Below are 15,486 nucleotides of genomic sequence, written 5' to 3'. Positions count from 1 at the left end.
CAGGCAGAGCCCTGGAGACCCCGAACGACTGCTGACATCCTGACTGCAGAAACTTCCCAGCATGAATTCCAACTTGCCAGCATCGAAGACACTGGTCGTCTTCTTCTTTCTCACACACCTGAGTTTAAAGACTCTTGTTACCTTTGCTAAGTACAGTTACGGTTTCTAAAGTGCCCTTTAGAAAGTACCTTAACTTCTGTACCTTAATTACAGAAGGGTTTTTTCCTTTAATCTCTCCCCTTACCTCCAGCCGGGGGGGCCTACAGAAAGCGAGGCACTGAACGCTCTGCTTACCACTGGGATAGCATGGGTGACCCCATCCCCACTGTCGATGACGATCCCCGTTAACGTACGTTCGCCCACTTGTCGCGAGGTCCAAGACGCTGCTAAGGCCAGCACTGCCTGCACCAAAGACACGGAGACCATTAGCATTCGGGGAAACTCTTCCCAAGGACTGCACCTGATTGTTCTCAGGTTCAATCAATAAGACCTTTCTTACGAGTAACTCTTCCCCTTCCCTATCCTCCATCTTCCCCCCAAAATTCAAATTCCAAATTGAACAACTAACACGCAAATTCTGTATACTTCATCTGGAGGGGTCAAGTTTTCAATAAAATAAAAGTTTTGCAAAGAAAAGCCGGAGAGAATCACCAGAGGCAACAGCCTGTGCTATCTCCCGAATTAATTTTCTATGCAACTCCTTCTCCTTTTTCTTAGAAGGGACTGGACTATGCAGAAAACATTTTAGGAGATACTTTTTAAAAATTTATTCCCCAAAATCTCAGTCAATTCCCTTATATAGGGTGGCAGATAAATAACAAAATCCAAAACCAACAAAAATTCCCACACTAAGAACAAGTGGCTTCAGAGGAAGTCCTACAAGCTCATGGAACCACAGGAGCCCAGATCCCAAAGGGGGAACCCTCTAGAGACATTTGTTTTGTTTTTTAGCAGATATTATAGTATCTTTCCTTTTTTATGATCAGAAGTGAAAGAAGCCAAAACAGAACCATCATATCGATCTTGTCACCCAGAGAAGAATACATTAGATTCTAAAGCATGTAAAAAGACAAGAGCTGGACAAACTCTATACCAGCAGTAAAAACATAAAAATATAAATCATAGAACATGGTCTGTACAGTGTCTGAGTTCAAACCTGAATGGGGTGGGTGTGTGTGGGTGTGTGTGTGTGTGTGTGTGTGTGTGTGTGTGTGTGTGTGTGTAGGGTGTGGAAAAGGAAGAATGCACAACAGCACAATCTTACAGCAGAGGCCTTGAGAATCACCATTTCTTCCACTATTAGACAGCTAAGGTCATCTGGGAATCATAAGAATCACTTTGTTTTTACCTGAACTGCAATGTAGAGTCCTGGTACATTAAATGATTCAAACATAATTTCTGCAAGATATTCTCTGTTTTCTGGTGTGTTCAGTGGAGGCTCTGTCTGTAAGAAAACATTCACTATATTTAGTGTTCACCCAAATTCCATGTAACTATATCAGAATCATAAAAAAGTTAACCTAAAAGCATGTTAATTAGGATTCTGTACAACTTTCTGATTTTACAGGTAGCGTACACCCAGAGCGTACTCTAAAGAAATTTGTACTTAAAGGAACTGTCTTAAAGAACTTTGGCTGCGGGGCTTAAAAGCTTTGACACAGCAGAGTAAAGGCCTCTCTAAACACTTCTGCTCTTATTAACCACCCCGAAACAGGAACAAGTTACAGAAAAGGGAACTCTACCTTCGATAACATAACACCCAAACACCCTGAAACTGAAGAGCCCGGCAGCAAGTTGCCAAGGGTAGTAATAACCCCACCGAGACGAGTGAGTATGCCAAGAGGGAACACCGGTGACTTCAGACCCCAGGCAAGCTACACAGGCCTCCAGAGAGAGGAAAAGCAGTGAGCCCGTGCTTGGAACAAGACCAGTTTGAGCAGAACAGCTGAGAAGCCTCCCTCCCCAAACCCCACCTGCCATCAGAGCACAGGCCGCAAGGTTAGACAAAGCATCTTTGCCATCAGCTGCGAGGCAGAAAAAGCTGGGCAGAAGCAGATTCACCCAGACACTGCCCCCTGCCCGGCCTCAACTCACACACACAGCCTGTCCAGGAAGAATTCCCCTCATTCAAAGAGGAGGAAAGAACACAAAGAAACCAGCCAAAGACCATATAAAAACACTGAAAGAAAAAGAGAGGGAAGAGAGGAAAGGAACAGGAAAAACAAATGGCAGACAAAAAAACATGTACCCAGAAAAATGTAAAAATACAGCAGATGAAAATCATGATAAAGACATTTCAAAAAGTTCAAATATCTATTTTAAAATAATAACCATTATCAAATAGGAGGAAATTAACAGGATTACAGAAAGATAAAAAGAATAAATAAACCTGCTTTTTTGTCATTCAGCAATAGGTTGTGAACATTTTTCCATGTCAATAAATATGGTTATACATCACATATTTAAGCTGCAAAACAAAGAAAGAAAGAAAGAAAAAAAGAATAAATAAGAATTCTCTGGGCCTTTTGGCAAAAACTCCCACATTACCCTTTGTTATAGACTGAGCTGTGTCTCCCAAAATTCCTATGTTGAAGCCCAACCCCCAGTGTGACCGCATCTGGGGACAAAGCCTCTGGGGAGGTAATCGAGGTTAAATGAGGTCATGGGGGAAGCCCTAATTCGACAGGACCAATGTCTTTGTAAGAAAAGGAAGAGACACCAGAGAGCTCTCTCTCGCACACGCACACAGGAAAGACCGCGTGAGGACACAGCGGGAAGGCGGCTGTCTGCACACCAGGAAGGAAGGTCTCACCAGAAACCAACCCTGACAGTACGTTGATCTCGGACCTAAAGCCTCCAGAACTGTGAGAAAACATATGTCTGCTGTGTAAGCCACTCAGCCTGCGGGATTTTGTTATGCTGAGTTCGAGCACCTAAAACACCCTTAAAGCAGGAAAAGTACAGCCAGCCTTGGCCATCAACACAGATACGTTTGTAGCACTGGGACACATGGGGCCACACTTACAGAGTCTTCAGGGCAGGAAGGTGTGACCCAAGAATTCTACATCTGGCCACACTGCCAATCAAGTATGTTGCAAAAACACAGGACCTTTAAACATATAAGAACTCGGGAGAATTTGGTTCCTATGAAGCCTTCATGAATTAACTATTAGAAGATAAGCTTTTGCCAAAAAATAAGAATGCAGAAAGTACAGCCAAAGACTCACAGTGAGCAATTAATCCATTTAAGATGTAGGAATAAAGATTTTTCTTTCCAGGGAATAATAGCTATAGAACAGAATGCAAACATTATAAATTAAAACAGCAGAACCAGCATCAAGTTGAGAGGTACAGATGGAAGGAGAGGTACAGATGGAAGGAGAGAATATAGACATTGATATCCTTGTACCATGGAATCAAAAGATAATTGTTTTATTATAGAGTATCAGAGACATCAGTAAACCTAAAGTTGTAAATAGTAGAATAAGTTTAGTAACATAATCAATCAAAAGCAGGTGACAGAGGAAGGAAGAGGAGGTAAGAAAACGTGGAAATGTACCAACTTGATCACTGAGCACAGTAGGAAGTAATCACACCTAAACAAACACAGGTAAATATATTACACAGAAGTATAGTTACATTAAAATAGTTTTAATGAATTATTAATTATGAATTATTTTTATAAATAATAAGTCTTAAAATACTAATACATAAATAAAACACATTAAAACCAGAAAGCAAAGCATACAGTAGAACAGCTGAACTAAGGCCACACACACCTGTCGCACGGTGGCAGGCCACACCAGCCCGGTTAAAAGGAGAGCTCGTCCCACCTTCAATTTTACTAAGTTTGGAAAGTGATTTCCTCTCAGTGTGTAATTAGCACTGACCTCACAGGAGTCTAAATAAAGTGCTCACGGCAGCACCCAGCACGTGGTGAGTTATTGTTACTAAAATCATCAGCAAGTACCAGTGAGAAACTCACTAAAGACAGTCTCTTAGCTAAGACCATGAAACAAAATCAAATTACATTCTCTAGGCAAGAAAAAACAAGGTGCCTCAGAGAGGTCCAAAGTCAGCATTGCTTCTAAGATCAGAAAAAACCTTGGGACTTTCCTGGTTGTCCAGTGGTTAGGACTCCATGCTCCCAACGCAGGGGGCCCAGGTTCGATCCCCAGTCAGAGAACTAGATCCCACGTGCGTGCCGCAACTAAGGAGCCCGCGAGCTGCAACTAAGGAGCTCGCATGCCGCAACCAAGACCCGGCACAACCAAATAAATAAATATTAAAAAAGAAAAAACCTAAATGCCCATCACTAGGAACTGATTAAACAAATTATGCCACATCCATAAAATGCTACACTTTGCAGCAATTAAAAAGGATGAGGGCTTCCCTGGTGGCGCAGTGGTTGAGAATCTGCCTGCCAGTGCAGGGGACACAGGTTCGAACCCTGGTCTGGGAAGATCCCACATGCCGCGGAGCAACTAGGCCCGTGAGCCACAACTACTGAGCCTGCGCGTCTGGAGCCTATGCTCCGCAACAAGAGAGGCCGCGATAGTGAGAGGCCCGCGCACCGCGATGAAGAGTGGCTCCCGCTTGCCACAACTAGAGAAAGCCCTCACACAGAAACGAAGACCCAACACAGCCAAAAATAAATAAATAAATAATTCTTTAAAAAAAAAAAAAAAAAGGATGAGCTCTTTGTGTGCTGGTATGAAACAATCTCTACAATAAACAGTTAAGTGAAAAGAGAAAGGCATCTCCACACTTTACACATTCTTATATGTTCTTCTGTATCAACAACTTTTTTTAAAAAAATCAAGGTGTATGGGGGCGAGGAATAGGGAGCTGTTCAATGGGCAGAGCTTCATTCAGTTCTGCAGGATGCGAAGGTTCTAGAGACCTGTCACACAACAATGCGAATATAGGTAACACTCTGAACTACACACTTAAAAAAGGTTAAGGGAGTAAATTTCATATGTTTTTAATCACAATTTTTAAAGGTTTTACAATAAAAAACAAGGTTACAACCATATGTGTATTTCATTACCATTTTATAAAACAAGTTTATGTATAATCCATATGCCTGCACACAATTATCTCTGGTTAAGAACCGGTAAAGGTGTTTTCCTCCAGGAAGGGGATCTGGGGGGCAGCACAGAGCTGGGAAGGAGACACACGTGCACGGGAAATCCTTCTGCACCTTTTGAATTCTGTGCTGTGCGTGTTATCGCTTCAAACAAATAAGCAAGTTTGGCTGTCAGCTCGCTGGGGGCTTTAGCTTAGACTCTTGTGTAGCAATGATGGAAAGCTCTAACGCAGCGCCCCAAGTAAGTTTTAATTACTATGATTAGAATCAATATATAATATTCCCTGGATGGGAGAGAGAAAGCAATCTTAAGACATGTGTGAGAAATAATAAAGTCATCAAAAGCAGATTGTAAATAAGGGATCTGAAAGTCACCCAACAACAACATAACTTATTTTAACATGCCTACCTCAGGGGGTTGAGATTAAATTTGTTAATACCTTAAAGCACCCAGCACATAGCTGGCACTGTGTTATGATTACTATTTTAGATTTCTTTCATTTAAAGTACATGAATAATAGCTACACATTCCAACAGTACTGGCTATATCTCTTTAAAGTACCTCCTATCCATCTGAAAAACAGGCCTAATAACTACCTCCCCCAGGGTTGTTGGTGGGATTAAATAAATGAGTGAATACATGTAAATACTTGGTGAGGGGAGGGGCAGGGCACATAGCAAGCGCTGAATAAATGTCAGCTATACCATCAATAATGTAATTCACACCAGAAGAAATTATATATATTAGCTATAGAGATCTATAAAATCTTTTCTCACCATGAAGAGAAATGCAAGCACCTTAATAAGTTAACTTTATAAACAAAGCATTTAAACTGAGTAGAGGGGAAAAAAGGATCAAGAGAAGAAAACTAAAAAGGCATGAAAAGGGTGAGCACAGTCGAGGAACGTTTCTTGCCTGCCGGCTAAGAGCTGCCTATTTGGTTTGAAGCAAAAAGTGAGCCTACAGAAGACATTCCCAGCAAGAAGTAGATTGACCCTGGCTCCTGGATTCTTCCTGGGTTTAAGTCCAGTGTCAAATGATGTTCCAAATATATCCCAAATGGATGAAAATTATGTATAAACATCAAAGGAAAACAGGTTTACTACATAAAAACTTACAGATTCAAAAACATAATCTACAAAGGGAAAAAAAATCAATTGAGAAAAAAAAGTATCTGCTCCTGACAACAGCTTCCTATCTATTATATGGAAGAGTTCACAGTACAAACAAAATGTGATACATACATAAAACAGAATATTATTCAGCCCTAAAAAGAAGGAAATTCTGACACGTGCTACAATGTGGCTAAACCCTGAAGACATTATACTAAGTGAAATAAGCCAGTCACAAAAGGAAAAATACTGTAGGATTCCACTTATATGAGGATCTAAAATAGTTACAGTCATAGAGACAGAAAGCAGGATGGGGGGTGCCAGGGGCGGGAGGAAGCAGGAAGGGGGAGCTATTCTTCAATGGGGTCAGAGTTTCAGTTTGGAAGATGAGAAAGTTCTGGAGACGGATGGTGGTAACAGGTGCACAACAATGTGAATGTACTCAATTCACCAAACTGTACATTCAAAAATGGTTAAAATGGTAAATTTTATGTACATTTCATCACAAAAGAAACTTCTAGGTAAAAAAAAAAGATCATAGAAATCACAGCAATAGGAAAAGCAATAAAACACTGATATGTACAAAACACAGGACATGAATAGGCAATTCACAAAAGAGAAAATACAGCTAATAAACACATGAAAAAATGTTTAAGGTCAAAGTTATTAAAAATGCAAGTTGACAACAAATAATCAAAAATAATATTAATCAATGCTGACAAGAGTTCTAATAATGTGACCTGTAGTACACTGAAGATTTCAGCGTGAAATGGTATGCTAAAGATTCAAAATTATTAATACTTCTGTACCCCCAAATTATATATAATTTTTATATTTTTAATATAAAAAATGCTAATACAGAAAACACTGTGCAAAGATTACTTCATATTACTTCTTAGAAAACCAAGAAATTGGAAACAAAAGTAAACATCTAAAAACAGTGAAACTGCTAAACAGATAGGAAATATTCACTGGATAGAGGATTGTATAGCCATTAAAATGAGGATTACGAAAAGAATGTAAGAAAACGGGGGAAGAGGGACAGAGAACACAATAATGAATGCAAAGTCATACAAAAACATGGGTGAAGAGATTGAATGAAGATACACTAAATGTTAATATTTATGTTAATGGGACGTGAAAAGTCCCACAGATATCTTTCAAATTTTCTAAATCACACTTACAGTTCTATACTAAGAAAAATCTTTACAAGAGTTGTGAAACCCTGGGTGTTGCAGCCTGTGTGTAAAGGCCACAGAAACTCCCAGTACAACTTCCTGCTTTATTTATCCAGACGGAGAAACTCACAGAGGCAAGACGGCAACGCAGCAGAAGGAGCAGTGCGTCTCGACACGGCTCTTCCTGGCCCTCTGGCTCCCGACGGGGATGGCACTCGCCACATCCAGCCAGAGTTGTGAAGACAGCTGAATGAATTCTCGTCTTGCCACTGTCTTCACACCTGTAGTCACGTCATTATGGAAGGCACTGCAACGTGCCTACCCTGTACCGATTCTCCCTTCTGCCTTAATGACAAGACCACTGATCAATCACAGGCCCAGAGGAAAAGCATTTCCCAGACTTCCTCATGGACAGGGATGGCTAAGTGAGTAAGTTCCGGCCAATAAGAAGCAAAAGCTGATGGATGCGGCTTCTAGGAAAGCTCCTTACAGGGTTGAAGGCAGACTCAAGCAGTAGACCCCCTTCTGCTCGCTCTTAATGCCTTCTTCCCTGGAATGCAGAGGTGATGAGGGAGCTGCAGGAGCCAACGCGGGGTCATCAGGTAACCTTGGAATGAAAGCCATATGCTAGAGATACTAGAGCACAAAGACCGCTCATGACACCAGAACACTGCCCTGCCAGCACTGCCCTCCCTACTACAAACGTATGTAAGGAAAATAAAACCCTTAGCTTGCTAAAACCAATATTTAATTACTTGCTGCCAAACAATTCACCATCTGTGAAGAATTTACATTAAAATATACATACTTCTATTTAAGGGAATGTTTACAATGTAATTAGGTCCTCCTGGCTCCTGAATCAAATTCAGCATTATTAAAGGCATATTCTTATGGGTTCTGAGACTCATAATCATAAACCCATTTTTTTCCTCAATCCTCCATTTCTTTTATGTTTACCACCAGTAACTGTTCCTTTAGGAGACCAATTTAAATGAAACTTTCCCAAACCATTATTTACAACAAGATCTAAATAGGAGATATCAAGTTCTTCTTATTTTTTTTTTAATACTGAAGCATATGATTAAAACATCACATGAATGCAAGTTACACAAACAAATTTATTCATAATAATGGTGAAACATCATCTGGTATTAATTCAAAAATAAAGAATTAATCCGTTCCATAAAACCAATCCATATTTCTGCATAAAGACAGCAAACTGAACACATGTCCCTAACACTGCTCCACCCCCAAGCCTCTCTATAACTGCAGTAAAGAAACCTTTTTAAAAATACAAATCCTGAAGGGAGGGAGACCAGGAGAGGAGATGACAAGGCACTGTAAGGTGGAAAGCACGTGGGCCGGGGGTGACGGACTTAGCATACCCAGGGCTGTCAACCTTCGCACCGGCTGGCGGTTTCCGTGCTGAACACAGTGGGTCTAACATCATTCTCAAGAGCCAGGAAGGCAACTATTATGGCGAGTCAGGACTTACCACATGTCATGGCCAGCCTGACTAGGCTAAGGGACACCTGGAGAGCTGGTAAAACATCGTTTCTGGGTGTGTCTCTGAGGGTGTCTCTGGAAGAGATTAGCATTCAGCGGACTGAGAACAGAGACACGCCTTCACCAATGTGGGCGGTTGTCATCTGAGCCACTGAGGACCCGAATGGAACAAAAGACGAAGGAAGGGCGATTCTCTCTCTCTCTCTCTCTCTTTAAGCTGGGATGTCCATCTTGCCGGCTCCTGGCGCTCAGGCATTCTTGATCAGCACGTGCTGCTTGCTCTTCCTCCTTGATTCATATTCAAAAAGTCTGCCAATCTCTTCTAAAGTTGTAACTCAATTTCCACTCAAGAGCACTGCAATTCTTTAAAATATATGCTTCTGTTTTGAACTCTGGGCACTTCAGTATTGGAGAAAAGAGTAGGATTCCCATTTGCTATCTGCTCAATCCACATGACCGATACAGCCGAGTCTCTGAAACGTCTTGAAAAACGTGAGCCGTAATGAGCTCATTCTCACCTATACGCTCAGGCATCTGGTCACCGCAGTCAGAAAGAACAATTTGGGGGGCTACTGAGGGACCTTTAATTTAACCCCTTTAGACTCTCTTATACCAAAAAGCATTATCTGGTATAGCAGTTCAGTAAATGTCTTCAACTGACTTCTAGACTCGGCCATAAATCTCTATACCTGCTTTACTCCCCTTGAACTATTCCATTAACTGACGACTTAAGGGCATAAACCTGAAAGAAATGTACCATTCTCATTACTTCCTCAATCACATCATGCAATGAACTGACCTTGCAAAATTCAAAGCACAATACACAGAACACGATATTTTCTCTGTTTAATAAACTTGATTATTTTTGAATATTCATTACAGGTACTCATTTTTGGCAAATGGACTTTTCCATATTCACACCAAACACCTCCAATTCCTTCCGAGAAAGTGGTTTTATCTTACTAGCCTGTAATGTCAGCTAAAGCAGAAAATAATTTCTTGTAGGAAACAATTCCTGCGGGCTGTGTCCTGGTGGTGTGTGTCTGCTCCACAGGCGAGGACTAAGCGTCCCTCTGAGTGGAGTGAGAGGGGACCTCCTGGCGTGGGAAGCTGAGGCGGACAGAAGGAAGCTGCAGGGCGGCGTGCGCTCCCGAAGTCCCGTCCAACAGGTTGTTACGCAACACGCGAGAGATGGAAAGACGCCAAATGGGACGGGCGGGAATCTGTGATCTACTGAGGGTTTAAAGACAAAGCCACTCAGACACACTGTCAGTTTCCTGGCTCCATTTATTTTACGTAAACCACTGTAGACGCACAGGAGAGAAAACACATGGTGGCCTGTAAAACACAGTATTCACACTTGGCAATTCCTAGTTATGGCGATATAGCCAGAAAGAAAGATCAGGGCACTTTCAAGGACTTGCTGTACTAGACATTAAACATATAGATTCCACTAACTACCATAATAGCCTTGTAGTTAACATATTTTAAGCCAGATAATTCTAAAGAACACTCCATATTTAACATTAGAAAGAACTATATAATTGGGGATCAGGGACCATTTGACAATGTACTTGCATGGAAAAAATCCAAAGCTAAATTATGTAGGTTGTAATGTGCAGCTTATGCTACGTGCAACTGCTCTCCACAAAGCAAGTGTTTTGTACATGTAATTAATTTTAACTTAAAAAGAACATTTCATGGAAGGAAACATGTGAAGTTGAGTCGAACAATTAGAACAGATTCCATAACCAAGAGATATTTCTTTTCATTTCTCTGTAATGCTTTATTTTGTTTTAACAAGACCAATTACGTACCACAATATCAGGGCCCATAACTCAGGTCAATTTTATTTTAGAGTGCGATTTAAACCCTGGCAAGATAACATCTTGACTCAGTTTCCTCTGCTATATAAGAAGCAAAAATCAGACTCATCCAGTTACCTCTCGAGGACATCCAAGTGCACAGTTGGTTTCCTACCCAAATCCATTCCTCCCTCCACCTTCCCTGCTGTTAGAGATCTGTTTAGGTACCTACCCTCTTGGGGCCAGATGATCAGACATCGTCCCCTCACCAGCCCAAGGGAGAGAATCTTGATCAATCTAAACCTGTCAAGGTAATTCCATTCCCCTTGCAAGGGACCAGGCTAGGCACGGACAGATGGCGTAAATCTCCTGGGAAGGTTTCTAGAAAAGGGATTCTTAATTCCTAAAAAGTGCTTCTACCTCTGACAGCAAATACACCAAGAGGTGGTAAAGGAACTTGGGCAGCCATCCTGGGGCTTGAGAGGAACCAACACATGAGGCCAAACTACTGAATTAGGCTGGTCCTTGCCTCCGTCCCTGAGCTGCTGAAATCACAAGCCCTGGAGCGGCCTGACTCTGGCCTTTTTGTTTCATGAGATAATAAGCCCCTTTTGGCTTTCAGGCATTTTTGTTGCGCTTTCTGTTATTTGCCCAAAAAGCACCCCCATTCATACAAACAGCTTTAGCAGGCATTAAAAACTCCCCAGGGAAGAACACCTTGGGTTTAAAATCTACGCAACTTGGACTTTACAGGGGTATATTCCTCTTAGGTCCAGTTACTCACCATTAAAAAATAATGATCCTCAGGCTCAGCTCGAAGATACTTAAAAATCACTTGTTCCATGAACCTTTCCATTAGATCCCAGTCTTCAATTATTCCGTGTCTTATTGGCCACTAAAGCAAGAGAAACCAAACTACATCAAGCTTCAGTTCACATCAGTAAGAGCGACAGTTTAACGACAGCACTGGCCCGGAAGAGATGGAAGACAGCGAGTTATTAAACAGTTCCTCTGCATGGAGTGAATGTTAATTTATATAAAGAAACAACAGGCACTTTACCAGAAAGATTACATGACATTACTGTTTATATTCTACTCCACCCATTTCTAAGCACAAAGCATCGTCTTAACAATGGGGTAACAGATGGAAAAGCAGAGCTAATCTACAATACCATTCGATCTGGAGTTTGGGGAGTGTTTTTTTTAGAACAAATGTCTAGTTAAATAACTTTAGTGTTGGTGTGCCGAACTGGGCGATTGGGATTGACATGTATACACTGATGTGTATAAAATTGATGACTGATTAAAAAAATAAAATACAATAAAATAACTTTAGTGCTTCTTTTTAATTGATCAACCTGCAACTTTCCACATGTGACAGGTTAATTAGTCAACCTGCAGGTTTCCACAGGAGCAGACCTTGCTTTCCACATAACCCAGCGGTCCCTGAGTCAACTCTGCATTTGTAAATTCACTTGATTCCCCACATCAAAAATACCCTCATCAAAAACAACAACAACAAAACCTCTCTTCAAACGTAAGAATAAAACATATTCTAGAACTCACAGTACAGATTCTACACAAGCACCCTTTTGCATCACTCGCCCTGCCGCTCTGCTCCCGGCTGTGCACTTGCAGAAGCGAATCCCGGGAGGAGTTTACCTTTGTGGCGTACGTGGGTTTATCTATGGCTTCGTCCCCTATGAAGAAGTCCAGGTCGTCGACACCCCTCAACACCCTCCTCTGGGCTTGGTCGACCACCTTTGCCGACTCTCTGATGGCAATACCTTAGGAAAAACAGCACAAAGAGCCCATCACTATACTCATTCATTTCAATGATCAAGAGAGGATGATAAAATCCCTATGTATGTACAAGTAAATTTCCAACGTTAGGGTTTTATTTGGGGTCGAGTGTGTTCACAGAGAAGACTCTATCAGTGGGTACATCAAGTAATACAGGAACAAGTTACCACGTTCCAGCATTATTTTCAGCATGGCACAAAAGAACTCAGCTGGTCTGCTTCTAATGCCGACAAAAGCTACATTACTAAATTTCTCAGTTTCATCTGAAAAAAATTCCTCAAGATAGTAAGTGAAATGCCCATGGAGTATCAAATAGGTTCCAAATTTCTAAATACAATATAGGAGACAAAATTTAAAATATAATACAGAAGAAGAGAGTAAACTGAAAAACGCCTCATGTCATTTTCATGAAACTCTGTCAGATTTAAAACATATTTTTAGTCTTGTTACCAAAAAATAAAAAAAAAAACCTGATTTCCCATTAAAAGAAAAACTAAGAGGTTGCTGACTAGTATCCGACAAAAAGAAAAGTACAATAATCAAACAACTGTATTATGTAAAAATATTAATGGCTTTTTTGAAACATTATTTTACTAAGAGCTTAACCTTGATACTTAGGAATATACTTAGTAGTAAATAATCATATAAAACTTAACTCCAGAATTAACCTCTAATGAAATGTGGAAAGCTTCACAAAGATTCAATTTTCCATTTAAACTCCTAACCCCTGGTTAAACTCTGAGTTCCTAAAAACTACTCTTCATCAAATTCATTCCAAAACAAATTAGCAAACAAATACAATTACTTTTAAAGGTAGATTATCTGAAATCCCCAATTTATTACAAATGAAAAATAGCAACAAAGCTACGGGAGTGAATTTTAATCCTTTTTCTCAGAAAGCTATCTTTAAGTAACAGGCTGAAGAGGCGGAAAAAAAAAAAGGACAGAAATCACTTTGCCCATCTCCTTTTCTCACTCCAACTCACTGCCACATTTAGTCTCGAAGCTTTCAAGTTACGAAAGGTGGCACAAATCTAAAGGACAGAATTTCTGCAGGAAATGCTGGGGCTGAGCCTAGAGAAGGCATCCAGGTCAGAAGCAGTGAGCCCGTCGGGGCCATGAGGCTGAGAATGGGGCCAGAAAAGTCTGGGGGGCCAACACTTACTAAGGCAACCTGTGGAGACAAACACAACCCGTCTCTGAACACTGAGCAGTGGCGCACTGACACAGAATCATCTGATGCGCCAGGGAGCATTTCAAAGGGCCCCTGGAGACAGGGCTTGCAGCAGACCTCAAAACTCCTCGCCGTGTGGCAGTGCCAGATTCCACCCTCCGGGCAAGACCAAACTTAACTATGCATGAATTTAGAATTAAACTGCCAAGTCAACATAAAAGACTGTAAAGAGACAAAGACAAAAAGATTCTTCAATTCATGACTTCATTCAAGTTTGCCAACAATTTGAGGGCAATATATCTAACCAAAAGAAAACTCACCACCTTAAAGAAAAAAATGCTAACCTTAGTGAGGATGAAGCTACCATGCTCAAAAATTCACCTGACAACAAAGTAAACCTTATCCCTCCCAAAAGGGAGATGTAAGTACTCTGACCCCAAATCACAGGAGATCTATGTTTTAGTGGCCCTTAGCAGCAGCAGCAGCAAGAAATCATAGAGCGTGCTTCTTTTAACTATTACACGGAAGCAACTAAAGCCATGAAAGAGAGTAAAGGTTTACAGAGCTTATATTCAAAATCTTTTGTTCATACCTATGAAAAGCAAGATGTGGTCCAAATAGTCCTTGCAAACATGATGGAGAAATGTGTCTAAAGAGTAGCTATCAGTGAGCATCTCTGAGTATTCACGGAGTATACACATGACTCATCGTAGGACACAGATCTAAATCACCCGCAGCTTTCTCCAGCACACCACAGCTTCCTACAGGACCCTGACTCAGGTGTAAACAAAGACAACAAGTGTGCGGAGAACATTAAGATGGAAAGGACAACAAATATAACAGATAACAGGATCAGCACCTAAACATTCCAACCACTTACATACATGTGGCATCTCCATGCAATGGAATATCATGAGGCCACAAAAAGCAATGAAGCAGTTCACAAAGTGACCCACAACGTTCTCAAAGATGGAGCGCCACGAGAAAAAAAGCAAGGTGCAAAACGGTGTTCGTGGATGCCATGACTTAGGTAAAAACACGTCTGTGTATATTTGCTGGTACGTGTAGAGCTACATCAGGAAGGAAGAAACCAGAAACAGTAGTTGCCATCTAAGAGAGGAAGTGGATGGTAGAGAGTTAATTTTCACTGTACATCTTTTTACAGCATTTAATTTGTATGTCACATGAATGCATTACCTATTCAAAATTAATTAAATTTGGACTTCTGCTTCTGGAAAGATGGAGTAAACATACTTTTCTCTACTCCTCTCACTAAGCACAGCTAGAATCCCTGGACTTTATATTTGAAAGAAACATAAAAATGCTGAGAGGTGGGGCTTCCCTGGTGGCGCAGTGGTTAAGAATCCACCTGCCAATGCAGGGGACACGGGTTCGAGCCCTGGTCCGGGAAGATCCCACATGCTGCGGAGCAACTAAGCCCGTGCGCCACAACTACTGAGCCTGCGCTCTAGAGCCCGCGAGCCACAACTACTGAGCCCACGTGCCACAACTACTGAAGCCCGTGCACCTAGAACCCGTGCTCCACAACAAGAGAAGCCACCGCAATGAGAAGCCCGCGCACCGCAATGAAGAGTAGCCCCGCTCGCCTCAACTAGAGAAAGCCCGCACGCAGCAACGAAGACCCAACGCAGCCAAAAATAATAAATAAATAAAATAAATAAATTTATTTAAAAAAAAAAATGCGGAGAGGTGAAGAGAAAGCAGCAGACTGGCTAGGGACCTCAGGACCCAAGGAACAACATGCTGGTGACTTCCAGGTTTTTGCTTGTCTCATGTATCCTACACTGGCTGCCAGGG

General features: G+C 41.3%; 1 protein-coding gene across 17 annotated transcripts in view; it reads right to left on the bottom strand.

Annotated features, from left to right (window-relative positions):
• ACTR3B (actin related protein 3B) overlaps positions 1-15,486 on the bottom strand; it is a 107,474-nt gene that overhangs the window by 64,393 nt on the left and 27,595 nt on the right. For 10 of the 17 annotated variants that reach the window (XM_082398991.1, XM_082398993.1, XM_082398995.1 and 7 more), the window contains exons 1-5: positions 14,261-14,700; positions 12,354-12,478; positions 11,476-11,586; positions 1,349-1,444; positions 295-402 (exon numbers count right to left, since the gene is read on the bottom strand). In XM_082398991.1, the coding sequence (XP_082255117.1) occupies positions 295-402; positions 1,349-1,444; positions 11,476-11,586; positions 12,354-12,478; positions 14,261-14,369 (549 nt within the window). In that variant the 5' untranslated portion in view covers positions 14,370-14,700. Of the gene's footprint in view, positions 1-294; positions 403-1,348; positions 1,445-11,475; positions 11,587-12,353; positions 12,479-14,260; positions 14,703-15,486 lie in introns of those variants that run through there. The other 7 variants (XM_082398984.1, XM_082398985.1, XM_082398986.1 and 4 more) reach the window with 4 other exon arrangements.

Source organism: Balaenoptera borealis, assembly GCF_965194805.1.
Source record: "Balaenoptera borealis genome assembly, chromosome: 7".
Taxonomy (NCBI): domain Eukaryota; kingdom Metazoa; phylum Chordata; class Mammalia; order Artiodactyla; family Balaenopteridae; genus Balaenoptera; species Balaenoptera borealis.
This window is presented reverse-complemented; position numbering and strand designations above follow the sequence as displayed.